The sequence below is a fragment of the Vipera ursinii genome, assembly GCF_947247035.1.
Source record: "Vipera ursinii genome assembly, chromosome: 1".
Taxonomy (NCBI): Eukaryota; Metazoa; Chordata; class Lepidosauria; order Squamata; family Viperidae; genus Vipera; species Vipera ursinii.
Window position 1 is genome coordinate 182,256,958 of NC_139512.1, and position 19,260 is coordinate 182,276,217.

Consider the following 19,260-nt stretch of genomic DNA (forward strand, 5'->3'; position numbering starts at 1 on the left):
GCATAATGAGATGCTCAAGAGGAATGCTTATGGGAACTGCCCCACAGCCTATCCTGAAATGTGTGGGGAAAGTCAGTTCTCAGAGTGGAATCGATTAAATCAAGGTGATATATAGGCTTTATTATGTCATTAAAACATTTATTATCTCATTAAAACAATCCCATAATTTGCAATGGGAAATGCTTTTTCTTTTTGGTGTCTGGCATTCCCACACTGCCCCATCTTCTTATTTTATGAGAGAAGTTTTCTTCCCTGTTTTATTGCATCATTGTCTTATCCCCCATTTTGATTTCCAAAGGAAAACAGGCACAGGAAATAATCTCAGCTCCATTACCTATACTAATTTGAGATCTTTTATCTATGAGTATCTATGCTTATATTATCTATTGCTTATGCATTGTCTCTCTCACACTTATGAATGTATAAATATGAGTGCCTCCCTTTGATGGGTGGAATCTCTCCCAATATTCTTTGGAGGAATACCAGCACATGCTGATTAATAAAAACTGAAGTAAGCCTTGATTATTTACTTTGGGTCCTGCATTTGATTCCACAATTGTTTCCTGAATAGTGTAGGTTAATCTGGATCTGATCACTGGCCTATGGACTAATGGGTTATGTTATATCATCTCAATGAGAAACATTCTAACTTGTTTAAATGTGTCTTTTATGTTGCTTTTATAATTGGAAATGTAGTCTTTGATTCAATAGGAACCAGGGTGCTTTCTCTATGACCTGATCGAGCCAGGCTTTATTATATTTATGTAAGAAAAGTAGAATATGCCATTCTATTCTAACAAAGGCAGAAAGCAGTTAGGATTGCCCAATTCTGAGTAGAAAAATAGAGATAAAGAAAAATTGATTAACTTATCTCTCCCTACTTCTATCTCTGTTCTGACTGAACAAACAACAACACAGTTGCTTTTTAAATTTTGTACAAATCTATTCATGAATAATAACTATTTTATACTTAAACTGACAAGGGATTATTGTACTTCTTGGATCAACTCAACAGTTTGACAGCCTTTCAGTTTAAATCATTTCTTGGGGGGGGGGTGCCTTCTAATCAGTTTTTGACTCATGGTGATTGCCTGAACTTGTCCCTTGGCAAGAAGTGCTTTGCCCTTGTCTGCTCCCTAGGGATGAAAGTGAATGACTGGCCCAAGGTCACCCAGCTGGCTTCTCCCTACCGGTGATGCCTTTGCCACTTTACTAAACTGGCTTTCCTAAATCAGTTTAGTCATATTGGATTTAAGGAGTTAGAATTGTTAATTATAAGCTTTGGGATGGACTAGTTTGGAAACTGAATTTGCTAGCATCACAAACCCTTGCGCTAAGCAGACAGCAGCAGAAGTATGATTTGTACATAAAGGAATATATTACAGTATGGGAAATCACTTTAATTTACACTTAATTTTATGCACTCTAAGAAAATATATATATATTTAATTCTATATGGAATTGATGAAGTAAGCAATTAATCCCAAATCCCCACTTTTTCTTTCCCACCATGGTTCATAGATATATAGGCATTAGAGAAGTCCTAGCAAGTCTTTGGCCAGTCTTCAATTCCCTCAAATTATACTGTTTTTTTTTTACCTTGCTACTCTTCTTATGACTTCCCATCTCTCTTTCCACAAGAGACGGGAACAGAGTATATTACAAGAAACAGAGGGTCTAGAGCTAAAAATTATTATTTTATTAGCATTTCACCTTGAGGAGTGCTTGGTTTTTCTTTTTCTGCATTTAATGATATTTGATCCAGTTAATATGGTCAATATTGTTGCCCTCCTTTACCCCACACCCCATCATCTGATATTTTGAAACAGGTATTTCAACAACTTACTGTTGTATTGTATATGTTTTCAATGTTTGAACTACAAGAATTCCAAACATTTTGGGAGATTCTTTTTAGAATGCCAACTGGACAGGACAAGAAGACTGCAGCTAATCCAGTTAATATGGCTGTGGATCAGTCTGTATTCCATTGATTTCACTTGAGAATGCTCAATTACAAAACTGTTTTAGCTCAATCTAATCTGACAACCCAGTCTAGTTTATTTCAAAAACAATTTAATAAGAGTAGAAAACATACTGACTTCATTTTTATGATTTGAGCTATTCCACTCTTAAAAATCCATCAGAAATACTTGCACATGGGTATAGAAGAAAAGCAATGTTCCAAATACATAAAATTAAAGATTAAGTTACAGTCCTATCAATTTACATCTAATCACTTTTACTGCTGTACCTTACCAGGTAACTCAGCTTCACAACCAATTTCAGGCTAGAAAAGTCTAGATTGCACAATGCACAATTCCTTACTTGACTTGCCTTAAAAGAGACAGCAGGGTTCTGAAAGCAGAAATAACAGTAAAAAAAGAGTGATGTCTCTAAAATACAATCTGCCTTCCATAGGAATAACTCCTCTTCCTGAGCTTCAATCATACATTTTCTATCCACATTTGCAAAGAGAAGATGCTGCATTCTTACTATTTCCTTTTAATGGAGTTTCCACAATACTAAAGCAGATAGAAGATAGATGGGAAAATATGGCAGAAGACACCAGTCAATGTAATTTGGTCCCTCTAATGTATACAGGCAGTGTTGACTTTATATTAAAAGCCTCATCTTGAGCACTGTAAGCATAAGTGTACACTCATTCTTGTGGTTTAATCAGCTTCAACTATTAAACTTCCAAACCATTATCATACCCATGGTTGCTACCACTTGTTTTCTCTGAGGAAGCATGAAAATGAATTACACAGATGACCTGTGCTCACTTTCTGCAGATATTTTCATATGATGGGGCATTCCATTATATGAAATGGATTATTGCAATGAGCCACACTGGTTACCAGTTGGCTATAACCTATGTCATACAACCTACAATTTTTATGCCTCGTAGCCTGATTATTTGAGGGACTGCCTTGCTCCAATAATTTTTCTTCTCCCATAAAAGCTGACAGAGAGAATGAACTTTATCTCCTTTCTATTAAACAGTGTCATTAGTAGAACCCCTGAATACCCTCCCCCACAGATTCATTTTGCTCCAAACCTGATGGTGAGCCCTGTAACATTTTGTTCTGTTTCTATGGTTTTTCTTCTTTTTTTTGAAGACATATCTCTTTGAGCTCTCATTTTTTAAATTAAGTGTTTATGAGTGTCCTGCAGTAGGTGTGACTGAAATATGCTGATTTAAGATAAACCTACAATATGTGTCTGTAGTTGATAATAAAACCTCCAGTTCACAGAAATGACACAACTGATAATTAATTTATATCTATTTTATAAATAGGCTACTAAGAAAGAAGAATGTCAATTATTTCCTTGTTACTATTTGTTCAGAAATCTTTTGCTGAGACTCACATAATAAATTTTCATTTACTATGGGAATCCAACTGCCAGTAAATGGAAGTATAAACAAGAGTTCAGGTTTACTTTCAAAAGGACTGAAAATGGGTGTTAAGATATTAAATTATAAGTACTTTTCCTTGAAATCATGAACTTTAAGTCAAAACTATTGAGATATCAACAACTAAATGATGTTTGTATACATTTTTGTCTTCAAAATACCAGCTTGAAAACAGGTACACTATATTCAGCAGTGCTTATGCTTAATGAAGAAAGTATCCATGGGACCTCCTTTTTAGATTTTTAATTTAGCATCTACTCTGTGTAGCTACAGTAACTTCCCACAATTCATAGTGGTATTTGTTGTGAAAATTCTCTGAGAATAATAAATTAAAACAGTAAGACACAGAGAAAATAACATTATTACCCTAGTATGTAAGTATTTAAACAGTTTTTTCCCCACAATATGGGATCTACAAGTTCTCTGCTTCTAGGTTTTTCATCTGTTACAAAGACATACCACAGCTATGTTTGGCCAGAAAGAATGTTGAAATATTTGTCACACTTCTTCACTCACTTCCCTTACTCTGATCTCAGTATTTAAATGATTTCAGTCAATAATTTATTGGAATGGAGAGTACTGAATATTGCTCCAGATCAAAATTGGGCCAGCCAGCAGAGTAACCCAGGCAAGTATAACTGGAACAGAAGTTTGAAGTGATGGGACACTGTTCCTGAGGATTATATTGTTTGTATTGTTTAAATATTTATTCAAATAAGCCTTGTTCTTTTCATACACCAAGCCTCCCCTCCATCATTTAAAAATAACACAGAGAAACCTTAAATAACTTTAAATAAAGAAATGAAGAAACTTGTCACTTGTAATGGACACAATAAATAGCCTATAAAAAACTGGAAAACACATTCATTTTCAGGGAAGTTCTCTGAATAACTAAAAGCCACCATGAAAAGGGTTAGACTTGAAATCTTGGCAAAAGAGAAGCCATGACTGAGTATATTGTGAGGCATTATACATGTAATGCCTCTAGGTTTGCCAAAACCATCATCAAAATGGAACTATTTCTCATACATTGAAAACGAAAGAGAAAAACTTTCAAAAAAGTGACTTCAAAATATATTTAATTTCTTGTTTTATAAATTAACTCTACATGCAGGCACATATTCTAGAAGACATTCATCAAAATCAAAGTAACATTACAAGCCCAGCTGACCTGACTCAGTCAGTCATTGTATATCGGTCATTTACCAGCCACGACCTGATTCACTCATATTCCTGACTACATGTTCCTGGTCACAGATGGTGCCTATTCTTTTAGATGATCTTGCAAAAAAAATTGGTGTGTGTGTGTGTGTGTGAGAGAGAGAGAGAGAGAGAGAGAAAGAGAGAAAGAGAGAGAGATCGTTCTAGTCAACTGCTTCCAAGTCTACTGCATGACTGAAGAACATCAAAAGGCAGAGAGACTGGATTGATATTCTAAAACATTTACTGCAATGGCTCAGGTCAAAAATGAGGCCATAGTCTGGCAAAGCAATGGTAGTCCTCCTTCCCTCTTGCATGCAGATTTCCTCTTCCTTTCTTGCTTTTTGTTAACTCTACAGTTTTTTCAGGATGTCCAAATTGGCAAAGTGGTGCCTTCCTTTTTTTCTTTATAATTTAGAAACACAGTAACAAAGTTTGCCAAATTATATAAAAAAGCGCTGTAATGATTCAACATTATTGTTAAATAGCGGGTTCTTTGGTGCAGGAATGAAGACGCGAAGCTGAGTACAGGATAACTCATTGTTTATTTCGTGCTGGAACTGTACTGGGGAATTGTCTGCAACTAGCCACAATCAATCAATCAATCAATCAATCAATCGACGCGGTGGCTCAGTGGGTTAGGACGCTGAGCTTGTCGATCAGAAGGTCGGCAGTTTGGCAGTTCGAATCCCGAGTGCCGCATAACAGAGTGAGCGCCTGTTACTCGTCCCAGCTTCTGCCAACCTAGCAGTTCGCAAGCACATAAAAATGCAAGTAGAAAAATAGGGACCACTACGGTGGGAAGGTAACAGCGTTCTGTGCGCCTTTGGCGTCTAAGTCATGCCGGCCACATGACCACGGAGATGTCCTCGGACAAGTGCTGGCTCTTTGGCTTTGAAACGGAGATGAGCACTGGCCCCTAGAGTCGGAAACGACTGGCACACATGTACGGGGGAACCTTTACCTTTTACTTAGCCACAATATATAGTCTAGCTCCTAGGTGGCAGCCAATAGGTTTGAAACAACCATTGCCAATTGCAGCACAGGAGACTAAAAGTCTGGGTTGCTGGAGAGCCGCTAGCTGCTCCAGCAACCCACGTGGTGTTACACAAGAGCCCAGTACATAACATCCCTCCCCTCTTAGATCAGACTATGACAACACCAATTAGTCTCAACAATTGTCAAGACTCATTATCCAAACAAGCTCCCCTTGTTCGAGACCTAGTGGAGAGTGAGCACGCGGACCTGGCTTGCATCACGGAAACCTGGCTGGGCCCAGAGGGTGGTGTCCCTCTGGTTGACCTCTGCCCGCCTGGTTTCCGGGTGCTGCACCAGCCTCGGGCCCATGGTAGGGGCGGAGGAGTGGCAGTAATCATCAGGGAGACCCTTAGCCCGCGGGAGACCACCGTCCCTCAGATAGTCGGATGTGAGTCTCTCCTTCTGAGATACGGTCCTGGGGCGCAGTTGGGCCTGCTGCTGGCGTACCTTCCACCTAATCGTGCAGCGGCAGCCCTGCCTAAGCTACTCGATGTCCTCTCGGGGTTGGTGGTTGAATTCCCCAAACTCATGGTTTTGGGCGACTTCAACCTACCGTCCCTAGGAGGATCGTCCGAACTAGCTCGGGAGTTCATGGCTTCCATGACGGCCATGGACCTGTCGCAAATAATTTCAGGACCGACTCATGAGGGAGGCCACACCCCCGACTTGGTGTTCTTATCTGGACGGTGGCGTGATGATATTGGTGGGGGCTCCCCAACCGTTATGCCCCTGTCATGGACTGATCATCACCTCCTACGGCTAGACTTCCGCTTTGCCACCCCCCGCCGTGGGTGCGCGGAGCCAACCAGATGGTACCGGCCCAGGCGCCTAATGGACCCTGATAGGTTCCAGGCAGCGCTTGGGAACCCACCTGCACTCCCTGCTCACAGCTCGGCGGATGCCTTAGTGGAAGCCTGGGAAACGGCAGCCACAGAGGCACTTGACCGAGTTGTACCCCTGCGGCCCCTGACCCAGCGCAGATCCCAGCGAGCCCCATGGTTCACCGCGGAGCTCCGGGAGATGAAGCGTCGGAGACGGGGCCTAGAGAGCCATTGGAGATCCAGTCAGTCCGAATCCGACCGGTTGCGACTAAGAATCCACACCAGGTCTTATCTCGCAGCGATAAGGGTGGCGAGATCCAATTACTTCTCCACCCTCATCGCATCCGCAGATAATCGCCCGGCTGCCCTGTTCAGAGTGACTCGCTCCCTTCTGAACCAAGAGGTGAGGGAGGAACCCTTACAGGGTCGAGCTGAGGAATTCGGTCAATATCTGTTGGATAAAATCGCTCGGATTCGAACCGGCCTGGACTCCAACTGGGCAGAGTCTGAGGAACAGGACATGGGCAGTCTTGTCGACGTCATCTGGGAGGAATTTGATCCTGTGACTCCTAAGGAAGTGGACAGGATTATGAGGAGGTTGAGCTCCTCCACATGCTTACTGGACCCGTGCCCTTCCTGGCTGGCTTATGCAGCTCGAGAGGGGACACGAGGCTGGTTTCAGGCGGTCATCTCTGCTTCTCTGAGTGAGGGTCACTTCCCCGCCTCCTTGAAGGAGGCGGTGGTGAGACCTCTCCTCAAGAAGCCCACCTTGGACCCAGCCTCATTGAATAACTTTCGTCCAGTCTCCAACCTTCGCTTCCTTGCGAAGGTTGTTGAGAGTGTGGTGGCGCATCAGCTTCCTCAGGTCCTGGATGAAGCAGATTATCTAGACCCGTGCCAATCGGGCTTCAGGCCGGGCTACAGCACGGAGACGGCATTGGTCGCTCTGATGAATGATCTCTGGAGGGCCCGGGACAGGGGCCATTCCTCTGTCCTAGTCTTATTAGACCTTTCGGCGGCTTTCGATACCATCGACCATGGTATCTTGCTGCGGCGCCTCAGGGGATTAGGAGTGGGAGGCACGGTTCTGCGGTGGTTCTCCTCCTTTCTCCTGGGACGCACGCAGTCGGTGTTGGCAGGAGGACAGAGGTCGACCCCGAGGCCTCTCGTTTGTGGAGTCCCTCAGGGGTCGGTTCTCTCGCCTCTCCTGTTCAACATCTACATGAAACCGCTAGGTGAGATCATTCGTGGTTTTGGAGTAGGGTACCATCAGTATGCTGATGACACCCAGCTTTTCATCTCAACCCCAAACAACATCAGTGATGCCCTCGACGTGATGTCCCGTTGCCTGGATGCGGTTTGGGAATGGATGGGGAGAAACAGGCTTCAACTCAACCCGGACAAGACTGAATGGCTGTACATACCGGCATGCCAGGATACTCAGAGCATTCCATCCCTTAACATCGGGGGTGAGTTATTACCCCCTGTTGATAGGGCCCGCAACCTGGGTGTCCTCCTAGACTCACAGCTATCCTTGGAAGAGCACATAGGAGCTGTGACCAGGGGGGCCTTCACTCGGGTTCGACTGGTGCGCCAACTACGACCTTATCTGGACCTGGATGCCTTACGTACAGTCACCCATGTGCTTGTGACCTCTCGCCTTGACTACTGTAATGCTCTCTACATGGGGCTGCCCTTGAGAGCCACTCGGAAGCTTCAACTGGTGCAGAGTGCAGCTGCACGAACACTTTTGGGGGCCTCCCGATACTCCCATATCACTCCTCTCCTCCGTGAGCTGCACTGGCTTCCGGTTGCCTTCCGAGTGAAATTCAAGGTGCTAATGATGACATACAAAGCCCTACATGGCATGGGTCCGGATTACCTACGGGAGCACCTTCTGCCAACGTCAACACCCCTCCGTCCTGTGCGCTCCCACAGAGAGGGTCTCCTCAGGGTGCCACCGCTCAAAGAATGCTGGCTGGTGGCCCCCAGGGGGAGGGCATTCTCAGTGGGTGCGCCAACCCTCTGGAACTGCCTGCCTACCGAAATCCGGATGGCCCCCAACCTTCGCAGCTTCCGGCGCGACTTAAAAACTTACTTGTTCCAGCAGTCCGGCCTGGCCTGATAGCTCTTGGGGTTTCATTTGTTTTTACTATTGTTTAATTGTATACCTACCTTCCTCTGTACACCGCCCCGAGTCCCTCAGGAGAAGGGCGGTATATAAAAATAAATAAATAAATAAATAAATAAATAAATAAATAAATAAATAAATAAATAAAGTAAAGGTTACAATGAGATTAAACAATGTCTCAATGAACAGGCTTCACCATTTATACTAGGTTACAATGAGATCAAACAATGTCTCAATGAACAGGCTTCACCATTTGCTCTATTAGACAGTTACATCATAGCACTAGTTTCTGTAGTCTAGTGGCAACAGGTTTTACAACAATATATAGCTCTTTATTTTACAACGTAATCTGCAAGATATGAAGGAGGCTTGTATGGCCTAGAGGAATGTCTCAGAGTTCCCATCACTTTGTGGTCTACCAGCTTACCCAGTGGGCTGGATAGACTTGTGTCCCTTTGTGCTCCTGAGTCAAGGGGATCCGATGCACTCTGGCTGGCCCTCACCAGGTTGGCCCACCCCAGAGTCAGACTGATTGGCAGAGTAGGCACAGCTGAAGTTCTGTTGGCTTGCTCCTTCAGGGGGTCGTTGCACTCCAGAGCTCCCCAGTTCTCCCTCTGGTTCCACCTCTGTTAAGAAGGAAAAGTCCTGGTAGTCCATGTGAGGGCTGGCTTGGCCGCAAGTCTGAGGACCTTGGGAGGGACCTATGATGCAGTCCTCACTTACTGGCCATTCTGGAAACCGTTTCCTGAGCTGATCAATGTGTTTTCTGACAACTCGCCCTCCCTCCACCCCCACTTCATAAGATAGGGGTCCGGATGCATTGGTGATTTGACCAGGAACCCACAGATTCCCATGACCATAGTTCCTGGCCCAAACCCTGTCGCCCATGTGCAGCCCCCTTGGGGGTTTTGGTCAAGAGGCTTCTGCTGCCACTCTATCTGGATGCAACCTGTCCAGTTTAGGAATCAAATGCCTCCCCCAATATAGTTCTGCAGGACTTTTGCAGTGCAGGGCGTAGAATGCTGGCAGAGTAAAAATCTGCCAATCTGTGATGCCAGTCACCTGTAACAATGTGCTTGAGTGCTTCCTTCGTTGTCCTCACCATGGGTTCAGCTTGACCATTAGAAGATGGATGAAAAGGCACAGACGTTGCATGTCTGATGAGATTAGCTCTAAGGAAGGCCTGAAATTCAGCAGCAGTGAATTGGGCCCCATTGTCTGAAACTAAGACATCTGGCAACCCATGTGTGGCAAAGAGTTTTCTCAGCACCCGGATGGTCCTAGCAGTAGTTATGTTAGGAACTGGAATTACTTCCAGCCATTTTGAGTGGCTATCCACTACTATCAGGAAGAGCTGCCCCTGAAAGGGCCCAGCGTAGTCTGTATGAACCCTAGACAAGGGAGTGTGTGTTTCCTCCCACCTATGAACTGGAGCCTGTAGCATTTCAGGCCTAGATTGCTGGCATGTATAACAACCACGGACTTGACCCTCAATGGCCTTATCAAGGCCAGGCCACCAGAGGTAGCTTCTAGCTAAAGCTTTCATTCTGACAATGCCTGGATGGCCTTCATGTAATGATTGTAAAACCCTGTCTCTTAAGGAATTGGGAATTATTACTCTGTTTCCCCATAGAATGCACCCTTTATGTGCAGATAATTCATGCCTCCTGACAAAATAGCTTTGAAATTCTGAGCCTGGACTTTTTTCCAATCAGCCCATGTATACCCATGACAACACTCTACTAAGTATTTTATCTATGGCAGTTTCAGCAGCAATGTCCCCAGCATGGAGGGGAAATTCAGGTATGTCCTGTGTGGACAATATTCTAGCAGCAGGAGCCAGATCTGGATCCATTAGTGGCAGTGGTAGTCTGCTGAGGCCATCAGCATGGCCCATTTCCTTGCCCGGTTTGTGAATTAACTTAAAATTGTATGCAGATAGGAAAATAGACCATCTCAACATTCTTGGAGATAGTATGTGTGTGTGTGTGTGGGGATTGTTTGTCTGTTGTAAAAAGTCCCAACAGAGGTTTGTGGTCAGTGTAGACTGTGAAATCCCTGCCATATAAATAGTCATGGAATTTTTTATTCCAGCAACCATGGCTAGGGCCTCTTTGTCAATCTGAGCATAGTTGTGCTCAGCAGAAGACAATGTTCTTGAGTAAAACGCTATTGGAACCTTTTTTCCATTTTTTTCTATGTGACTTAAAACTGCCCCCACCCCATAGAGAGATACATCTCATGCAAGACATACAGGTTTAGACTCTATGTAATGAGTTACAGTGGACCTTTCTGACAATAGTGCTTTTAATTCCTGGAAACTTTTTTCATGTAAGTTAGTCCATTTCCATGGAGCTTTCTTATCCAGCAGCCTGTGGAGGGGCTCTGCTATTGCAGCCTTATGAAGTAGAAATGTGTGATAGAAGTTTAGGAGACTCAAGAATGCTTGTAGTTCTCCTTTTGATTTGGGCCTAGAAGCCATTTTAATGGTCTTCACTTTAGAATCAGCAGGGTGAATGCTGTTAGCATCAATTTGGAAACCCAGGAATTCTGTTGAAGAAACCCCAATACTACACTTGTTCTTTTTTAATTTGAGGCCTGCTTTGCGAAACCTCTGCAAAACAGCCTTGAGCCTACTGGCCAACACTTCTGGGGATTCGCCTGCAGTAAGAACATCATCAAAATAAGGGCAGATGCCCTGAATACCCTTGACTGTACGCTCCATGATTCCCTGAAAAATACCCGGTGCAACACTGACACCAAACTGTAAGCGTTTAACTTTGAAAGCCCCCTTGTGAGTCATGATCATTTGAGCCACGGCTGTGGCCTCATCAACCAGCAATTGCTGATAGGCCTGTGCTAAATCAAGTTTAGCAAAAAATAGTACCTCCTTGCAAGGAGGCTAAAATATGGTTGACCACTGGGACCGGGTAAGTGTGTTGCTTGAGGGCCTTATTTAGTGTGCATTTATAGTCAGCACAAATGCGAACTTCCCCATTGGTTTTACGTGGGGTGACTATAGGAGTTTCCCACTCCCCACCATCAACAGGCTGTAACACGCCCTGTTCTACAAGCTTATCGATTTCAGAATCAATTTTATGTTTTAAGGCAAAGGGGACCCTACGAGGCTTAACCCTGATTGGAACTATGTTGGGATCAAGCTTAAATGAGATAGGTGGGCCTGTGTATGTTCCAAGGGTTGAATCAAAAACATCCGTGTATTCCTTGTACACTGACGCGAGGTCTGCAGTTTGTGTCTGGTTTATGCCAGTAATCTGAATACCTAAGGCATCAAACCAATCAAGTCCAATGAGACTCGTTCTCTGGCCCCCTACTACTATTACATCCAGGTGCCCCAAAAACCCTTTAAACTTAACCAACAAGGTGGCTTCTCCCTTAAATTTAACATGTGCATTTTGAAAATCCGTTAGGATTATATCTGAGGGTCTTAGTTTGGCCCAATTGTTACTGCGCCTACACATGAAGTTAGTGTCTTGAGAAATGATTGAGACTTCAGAGCCACAGTCCAATTCCATCTTACATGGAACTCCTTATAGCTCTACCCTGAGCTTAAGTTTGGGTTTGAGGGGGCGTCGAGCCCCGGTGCGGCATACACTTCTACGGCTTCAGAAGAATCCCACACTAACTGGACCCTGGGCCCCAGTACCTCTCCTAGTTGGTTCCTCCGCTGGTGTTTGGGTGACCGGTCTCTTTGTCAGGCTCTGCGATGTGGCCTGTCCTTCCGCAAGCTCTACACGTGTCTGAACAAAATCTGCAGTTGGCGCGAAAGTGGTTGCTGCCGCACCCCTTACATCTCGGTAAGAGAACTGCCTTGTAATTGTCCTCTCACAGCTGGCCATTGCAGTGTGGCGTATTGGGTTGCTTTTGGAGATGGTTGATCTCAGGTTGTTCTTCCTCGGAGAGTTCATCAGTGCATTTGGTGTCCTCACGGTGGACCGTTTCTTCTAACTTTGTCGATCTGGCGGGCTGTACAGTTTGAACGGTGCCCCCGGCAGCTTCGTCGACCATTACCTCATCTTGCACTTCGGAAAAAGTTAAATTTGGCCTAGCAAATAGTCTCTGCTGAAGTGTTCTGTCCCGTAGGCTGCAGACGAGCTGGTCTGGTAGCCGTTCCTCTAAATTTGAAAACTTGCATAGACGTGCGGCCTACCTTAGGCCTGCTATGAACTCTGACGCTGACTCCCCAGGAAGCTGCACTCTTTGGTCAAACTTGAACCGCCAAGCCATCTCAGACATCTTGGGCTGGAAGTGCCTGGTTAGCCTCTTTTTGAGATCTGCGTAAGAGACCTCTTCAATTGACTTCCGGTGGCGACGCGACGCCGAAGACAGCCGTTTTTGGGATGCCCGCTCCGCAGCTGTGTTTTTCCATCGTAAACAGCGCCGATCAGCTGTTTAGATGGATTTGAAGCCCCCTCCTTGGGAGAAGAGGAGGAGGTGAGGCCCCAGGTAGGGATTGAGCTCTCTGGGGCCGCCTGAGCTGAGAGCTTGGGCGGCTGAAGGATGAGCCCCCCCGAAGCCTGGGTTGCTCCGAGCTGCGCAGCGCCTCTGCTCTGGGATTATTGGAGCAGAGCCAGGTGTTAGCAACCACCCCTGCCAAATGGAAATACTTTTGATTATCAAGAAGCAGGCAGGTACAGGAGGTCAAGGTGAAGTGGACTCTTTATTTTTACTCTCTAGCTCAATGGATTTTATAGCTTCAAAGTGAAAGTGAGTAATAAGTGAAAGTGGGGGAAGATGGCGGCTAAAACTTCTAAAGCTCTTCGGAATGCGGGGTCTTCCCTGGTGCAAGAGACCTCATTGCAAGCTTTGCTTCCTCCTGCATCTCCCCCGGCATTGACGCTTAAGGATTTACAAGACGCTCTTGGAAAGCATGCACAATTGATGTCTAATATGATGGATGAAAAGTTGAAAAAGCTGGAGGAGAAAATGGAGAAGAAAATGGAGAAATTGGAGAAGAAGATAGAAGAGAAGCTGAGAGCAATGAGGGTGGACATTTTGTCTAAGGTTGAATCCGTAGCTGAATGTGTGCTACAGCTGGATATAAAAGTGGAGGATCTCAGTCAAAAGAACTCTATATTAGAAGCAAAGGTATTAGAAAATGAAAATATAAGGGATAAAATGGACGAAGAATTGAGCCTTGTTCAGTATAATCAGATGCAGTATGCTATTAGAATTAGGGGTTTAAAGGAGAATGGTAAAGAAGATTTAAAGCAGCTGATTTCGGAGGCTCTGGAAGGGGTACTGGGCCAGTCAGCATCTGAAATTGAGGGAAATATGGACAAAGTTTTTCGTGTAAATTCATGGATTGCAAGACAGAGGAAGTTACCCAGAGATGTGGTGGTCTATTTTACAAAGAGAGTAATGAGAGATGAAGTTATTCAAGCTGCTTATGATACTAATTTGGTAGTGGCTGAGCAAGAAGTTTTGGTTTTAAAAGAGATCCCTCCGAAGATCCTAAGGAGAAGGAAAGATTTTGCATTTCTGGTACAGGAACTTAAGAAACGTGATATTAAGTTTAGATGGGAGATTCCAGTTGGATTGGTGGCGACGTATGAAGGTAAAAGACATCGTTTGGTTACTGTGGCTCAGGCACGTGATTTTTATAGTAATGTGTTAAAAGCAACCCCCCTATCATTTTTGGAAGCTGCAAAAGGATACGGTGGGGGAAAGCCTCAAGACGTTACAGATAGACAGACAGAGGACAATGGTGTTGGAGGGGATCAAGTCACAGTTTCATCGGTTGCTGCAGGAGGCCAGAAGATGACGCGTGCCGCCATAAGAAGAGCGAGACGAGAGCAAGAGCAAGATCAGCAGAAAGTTATGGAATCTCCAAAGCGTGCTTACAGTGAAGATGTGAGAGAGGAGCGGTCTAAAGAAGTTTTGGGGGTCATGACAGAGGTGCTCCAAAAGTTTTGGGGCGTTAAGATTGCTGATTAATTTTTAGATTAGAATGTCAATGGAGTAAAATTATTATAGAGGAGAAAGAAGGTTTTTTTTTCTTTTTTTCTTTTTGTTAATATTTTACACAATTTAAGATTGCTTGCTAGAAAAGTATATTAGGGTAATGAACTTAAAGTATGTGTTGAACTAAGAATGGGTATATAAGCTCCTAATTAACAACAAGTTGTCTTAGAGATTGCCTAAATCTTTTTTTTTATATATTCTTTGTATTTGAACTTTTATTTGAACTTAAGGATGATCTGGAACTGCGAGACATTTGGCGTGATACATGCAAGAACTATTTTTGATCGTAGTTTAGTTTGGTTGGAGATTATTAAGATTAACAGAGATAGGCGCTTTTGGCGTGTAACAGAATTTGTTTGGAAATTAGAGAAAGGTGGGAGAATGCAAATAGCAGGTGAAAGTTTTTTTTCCTTTTCTTTTTTCTTTTTTGAAATTAATATGAATAAGGACTGGGATTAAGAAAATTTATTTTGAGTAAAGCTCTTTTTCTGTTTTCCTCTTTTTTCTCTCTACTTTATTTGTAATGTTAATATTGTTTGTATTCATTTTATATGAGCTAGAGAGAGATAGAATTTATAGTTTATTGTTGATAACATAGGGGTGTTTATGTTTGTTTTTTGATTTTATGCCCCGTATTTAGCTCTGGGAAGTGGGGGGGGAGGGAGTGGGGGAGAGGGATAGGGAGGGTTGGATAGGGGTGGGGGAGGGGGGGATTAAAGTTAAAATGTATTGTAAAACTTTTTAAATAAAAAAAAAGAGACCTCTTCAATTGATGTCAGTGTGAAAAGGTTCTCGGCTAAATCAAAGGTAGCAGGGCCGCACACGCAGAGTAGCGTTGTGGCCTTCAGTCCTTCTTCCGTGATCTGATTGGCTCTGAGGTAGTTTTCTACTTGCGATAGATAAGATGGCCATTCCTCCTGGTGTTTCACGTCAAATTCTCACAATTTGCCAACCTTCGGCATTCTTTCTATCTGGTTCCTGTGTTCTTCTGGATCCTGCTTCAGACTCAGAGAGTGAGTTCCCTGAGCACGAGATCGCTATCGTAGTTGCTAGCCGACCTTGAGAGGGGGGGAATGCCTCTTCCCTCCGGCATGTGCTGCCTTTCCCTCAAAGACTTCAGCTCTTTAATCGGTGAAGCAGGATCCCATCCTTGTTGCCACAGTTAAATAGCGGGTTTTTTGGTGCAGGAATGAAGACGCGAAGCTGAGTACAGGATAACTCATTGTTTATTTTGTGCTGGAACTGTACTGGGGAATTGTCTGCAACTAGCCGCAATATATAGTCTAGCTCCTAGGTGGCAGCCAATAGGTTTGAAACAACCATTGCCACCTGGAGATAGCCAATTGCAGCACAGGAGACTAAAACTCTGGGTTGCTGGAGAGCCGTTAGCTGCTCCAGCAACCCACGTGGTGTTACACAAGAGCCCAGTACATAACAATTATATTCAAATAGAGGCCATGAATGGTCCCTACTAGTTTTTTCTCCTACAGGAAAGGCTCTTTCACCTTTTTAAAGCTTGTATGAATCAAGGGGAGGAGGTCTCTCTTTCCCTGGAGAACCCTACAGCTCCAAAGAAAGGAAATACCTGTTTGAATAACGTGACAAGCAACGAGCGATACTTGAGTCTTGAAAGTGGCATTGGTGAACTCATTGCTTCCTTTTATACAAACCATAGATCACCCTGGGTGTTACAGTAGTGTCCTGGATATATAGATGAAAAAAAATCTGCAGGGTAAGATACCTGTTCTTCAGGTTGACTGGGTAGAATGTGCAGTTAATGGCTGCATTTGATCTCCATTTGCAGCCCTTAAAACTGCACTTCCAAAGAAAATGGCTGCTTTTTTTCTATGGATTTTCTGTTTCAATATTGTTGTTTTTCAGAATTAAGGATAAGATCAGCAGCAATATGCCCTCTAAAAACCTCCTTTGCATCCTAACCCTTATAACTCTGAAAGAAAAAGCCCCAAATTTTACTTCCAGTGATGTCTCTATGTCAGGGGTGTCAAATGGGCAGCCCGTGGGCCAAATGTGTCATGTGCTGGTCATGCCCACCCCAGCTCCGCAAAAAATGTGATAATACATCATGTTACATCACGTGATGCGATCGAGTTTGACACCCATACTCTATGTCATTCAATAGCCTTCTGGAAAGGCTATCCCTCTTTTAATGGATTACATACAGATAGAGAATGTCTAGAGAAGGCTTACTAGATCACATTATATTAGGCAGTGAAAATACACATTTAATGATATTTGTGTTTCTTTTAATTTGCTTTTAAAACTTGACCTACATCTCAGGTAAGGTCATATTTATCCAGATGCTTTCCTGCAGAATATTTTTTAATTTTTTGCAACAACTGCCAACATCATCAATCTGATAATGCACTTTATAACGCCCCATCTGAACAGCACAGTGTCCCCAACATAAAGCAAAATGTTATCAAGAACATGAAAAAACTGTATTTGTGTAAAATAAAGGGAAAAAGCATAGCATTGCAACAAATATCTGTTGTCAAGTTTAACAATTGATGGTACATAAAATACTATATTATGTGCACAAGATGACCAATTAGTTAAAACAAATCATATGCTAATATTCACTAATGCCATTTTACAGTCATTCAATTTAAGAAATTAACAAAGTAATTTTTCTAACCAGTAGAAAATTTCTCATCTTGGAGATCAATCACCTATGGCCAAATTCTTTGTATTCTCTCTTTTTTGTTGTTGTTAGTAGAGCAGGTATAGGGGTAGAGAGAAAGCATGGCAGACACCAGCCTGCTCCAGGTTAACAACAGAACAGGTGGCCAATTGGTTTGCATGTGGCTCAAAATTAAAAACCACCATTTGCTTCCTCCACCAAACAATTCTGAGGATGTTAGGATGTTTCTTCTGTAAAAGTTGAGGGTTTATACAATTATATAAATTTAATAAATAAATAAATTGTTGCCATAACTGGAACTACAACTGTATAATGCAACATTTTTAGGAGTGGGTTTCAATTAAAATTGAGATCATTTTAAGTAACATGAGCCTACTTCTGTACATATTTGTTCCTTTCTTGTATATTGCAAGTAGGAGCAAAAGAAACATTTGCAACATTTCCGCTCACCATGACTTATCACTTGCCCCGTGGCCTCTATGGTGACATTTTGAAGGTAGTTATGACAGCGTTCCTTGTGTTCCTCCAAAGAACTGCGTTGTTTGTAGCTTCGTCCACAGTAGTTACATTTATGAGGTTTACCTACTGTGGGGGGAAAAAGTACTTTATTATGTTAAATCAGTGTTGCTGACACAATTACAAACTACCAATTATAACTAAAAACAAATATACAAATCTATTCTCTTCTGTAATATTTATCCATTTACCTTTTCTCTATTTCACTGCATTACCTCTATGAAACAGATTCATAAAGATCATGAAAAGCAAATTATTTCTAAAATGGATTGCATTCATGCAGGTAGACCCAGTGTTGTCAAGTCACGCAGTTTAAACATTTTTTTTGTATCAAAATAGAAAAGAGTTTGCGATTTCAACATACTGCAGGCCAGGTGTCACCAACCTCTACCAGTCCATGGCCTATTCGCAACTGGGCCACATGAGTAGGCACCAGTGCTCACAGCCCCACTCATGCACCTGCTGCTCACGCAAATGAAGCTGTGTACCTGCCCCTTGCACAAACCATCCCCTCTTCCCCCCTTCCCCCACACCAGGCCACCAACCCGGAAAAGTTGGGGAATGCTGCTGTAGGCCAGAAAGATCTCCTGGGTGGGTAATATTTCCTAAATGTAAATGAATAGTCCAATTAAAAACCACATTTCTAATGCTTTTGCCAAACAAAGTAGAAACAGAATGTCATTAAATGCAAGGCAATGGTGTTATCCTAGTATTCTTATGGCTTCAGATATAAACTGTTGATGTGCTTGCTGGTAGATGGACAGAAGCTTTATAATTAAATGTATAGCAAAGCAGTATTATTTGGATAGTGTGATCTATCTAGGATAGTCAGTTGGGCTGACTATCAGCTTGCCCTAAGTATGTGCTATCTAGGGATATTCAGCTCTTTGTATTCTAAGTACAAACAACAAAGAGAAAGGCATGACTTTTAAAACTGATTGGAACATAGCTAATGCTTTGGAGGAATAAAATCCATCATTGCCAACCCTTTCAAAACTCCATCCAGAATTATTCTAGTCCAAGCCAGCCAGCAGTTTCCTGATGTTCATTGGCCAAGTACATTCCTTCAATCCCTGTCAAAGAAAGAGTACTCTGCCACACTTGTGCAGGTGAGGAATTTAAAAATCCTATTCTTTGAAACCATTTTTGCATTTTCCTCATCTGGAAAATCAACAATTTCTCTACCTAAGTCACCCAAGGTTGCATATTAAGGCAAGACAACCTAGAACAGGAGTAGGCAACCTTGGCTGTTTTATGACTCGTGGACTTCAACTCCCAGAATTCCTGAGCCAGGAATTCTGGGAGTTGAAGTCCACGAGTCATAAAACAGCCAAGGTTGCCTACCCCTGACCTAGAATAATGTTTGCATGCTTTTTGCTAATTTTTACGGGAGAAGAAATATGTTATATTTGAAGCAGAAAAGTGCATAGCCATTAGGTCTATAAAGCTAAAGTTTTTAAAAACAGGATGTGAGTCTGGAATTCAACAGGTA

General features: G+C 43.0%; 1 protein-coding gene across 9 annotated transcripts in view; it reads right to left on the reverse strand.

The window, feature by feature from the left end:
• Positions 1-19,260, reverse strand: part of IKZF2 (IKAROS family zinc finger 2) — a 174,570-nt gene that overhangs the window by 16,300 nt on the left and 139,010 nt on the right. For all 9 annotated transcript variants that reach the window (XM_083354655.1, XM_083354654.1, XM_083354662.1 and 6 more), the window contains one exon: positions 17,703-17,837. In XM_083354655.1, coding sequence (XP_083210781.1) covers positions 17,703-17,837 — 135 coding nt within the window. The remainder of the gene's footprint in view (positions 1-17,702; positions 17,838-19,260) is intronic.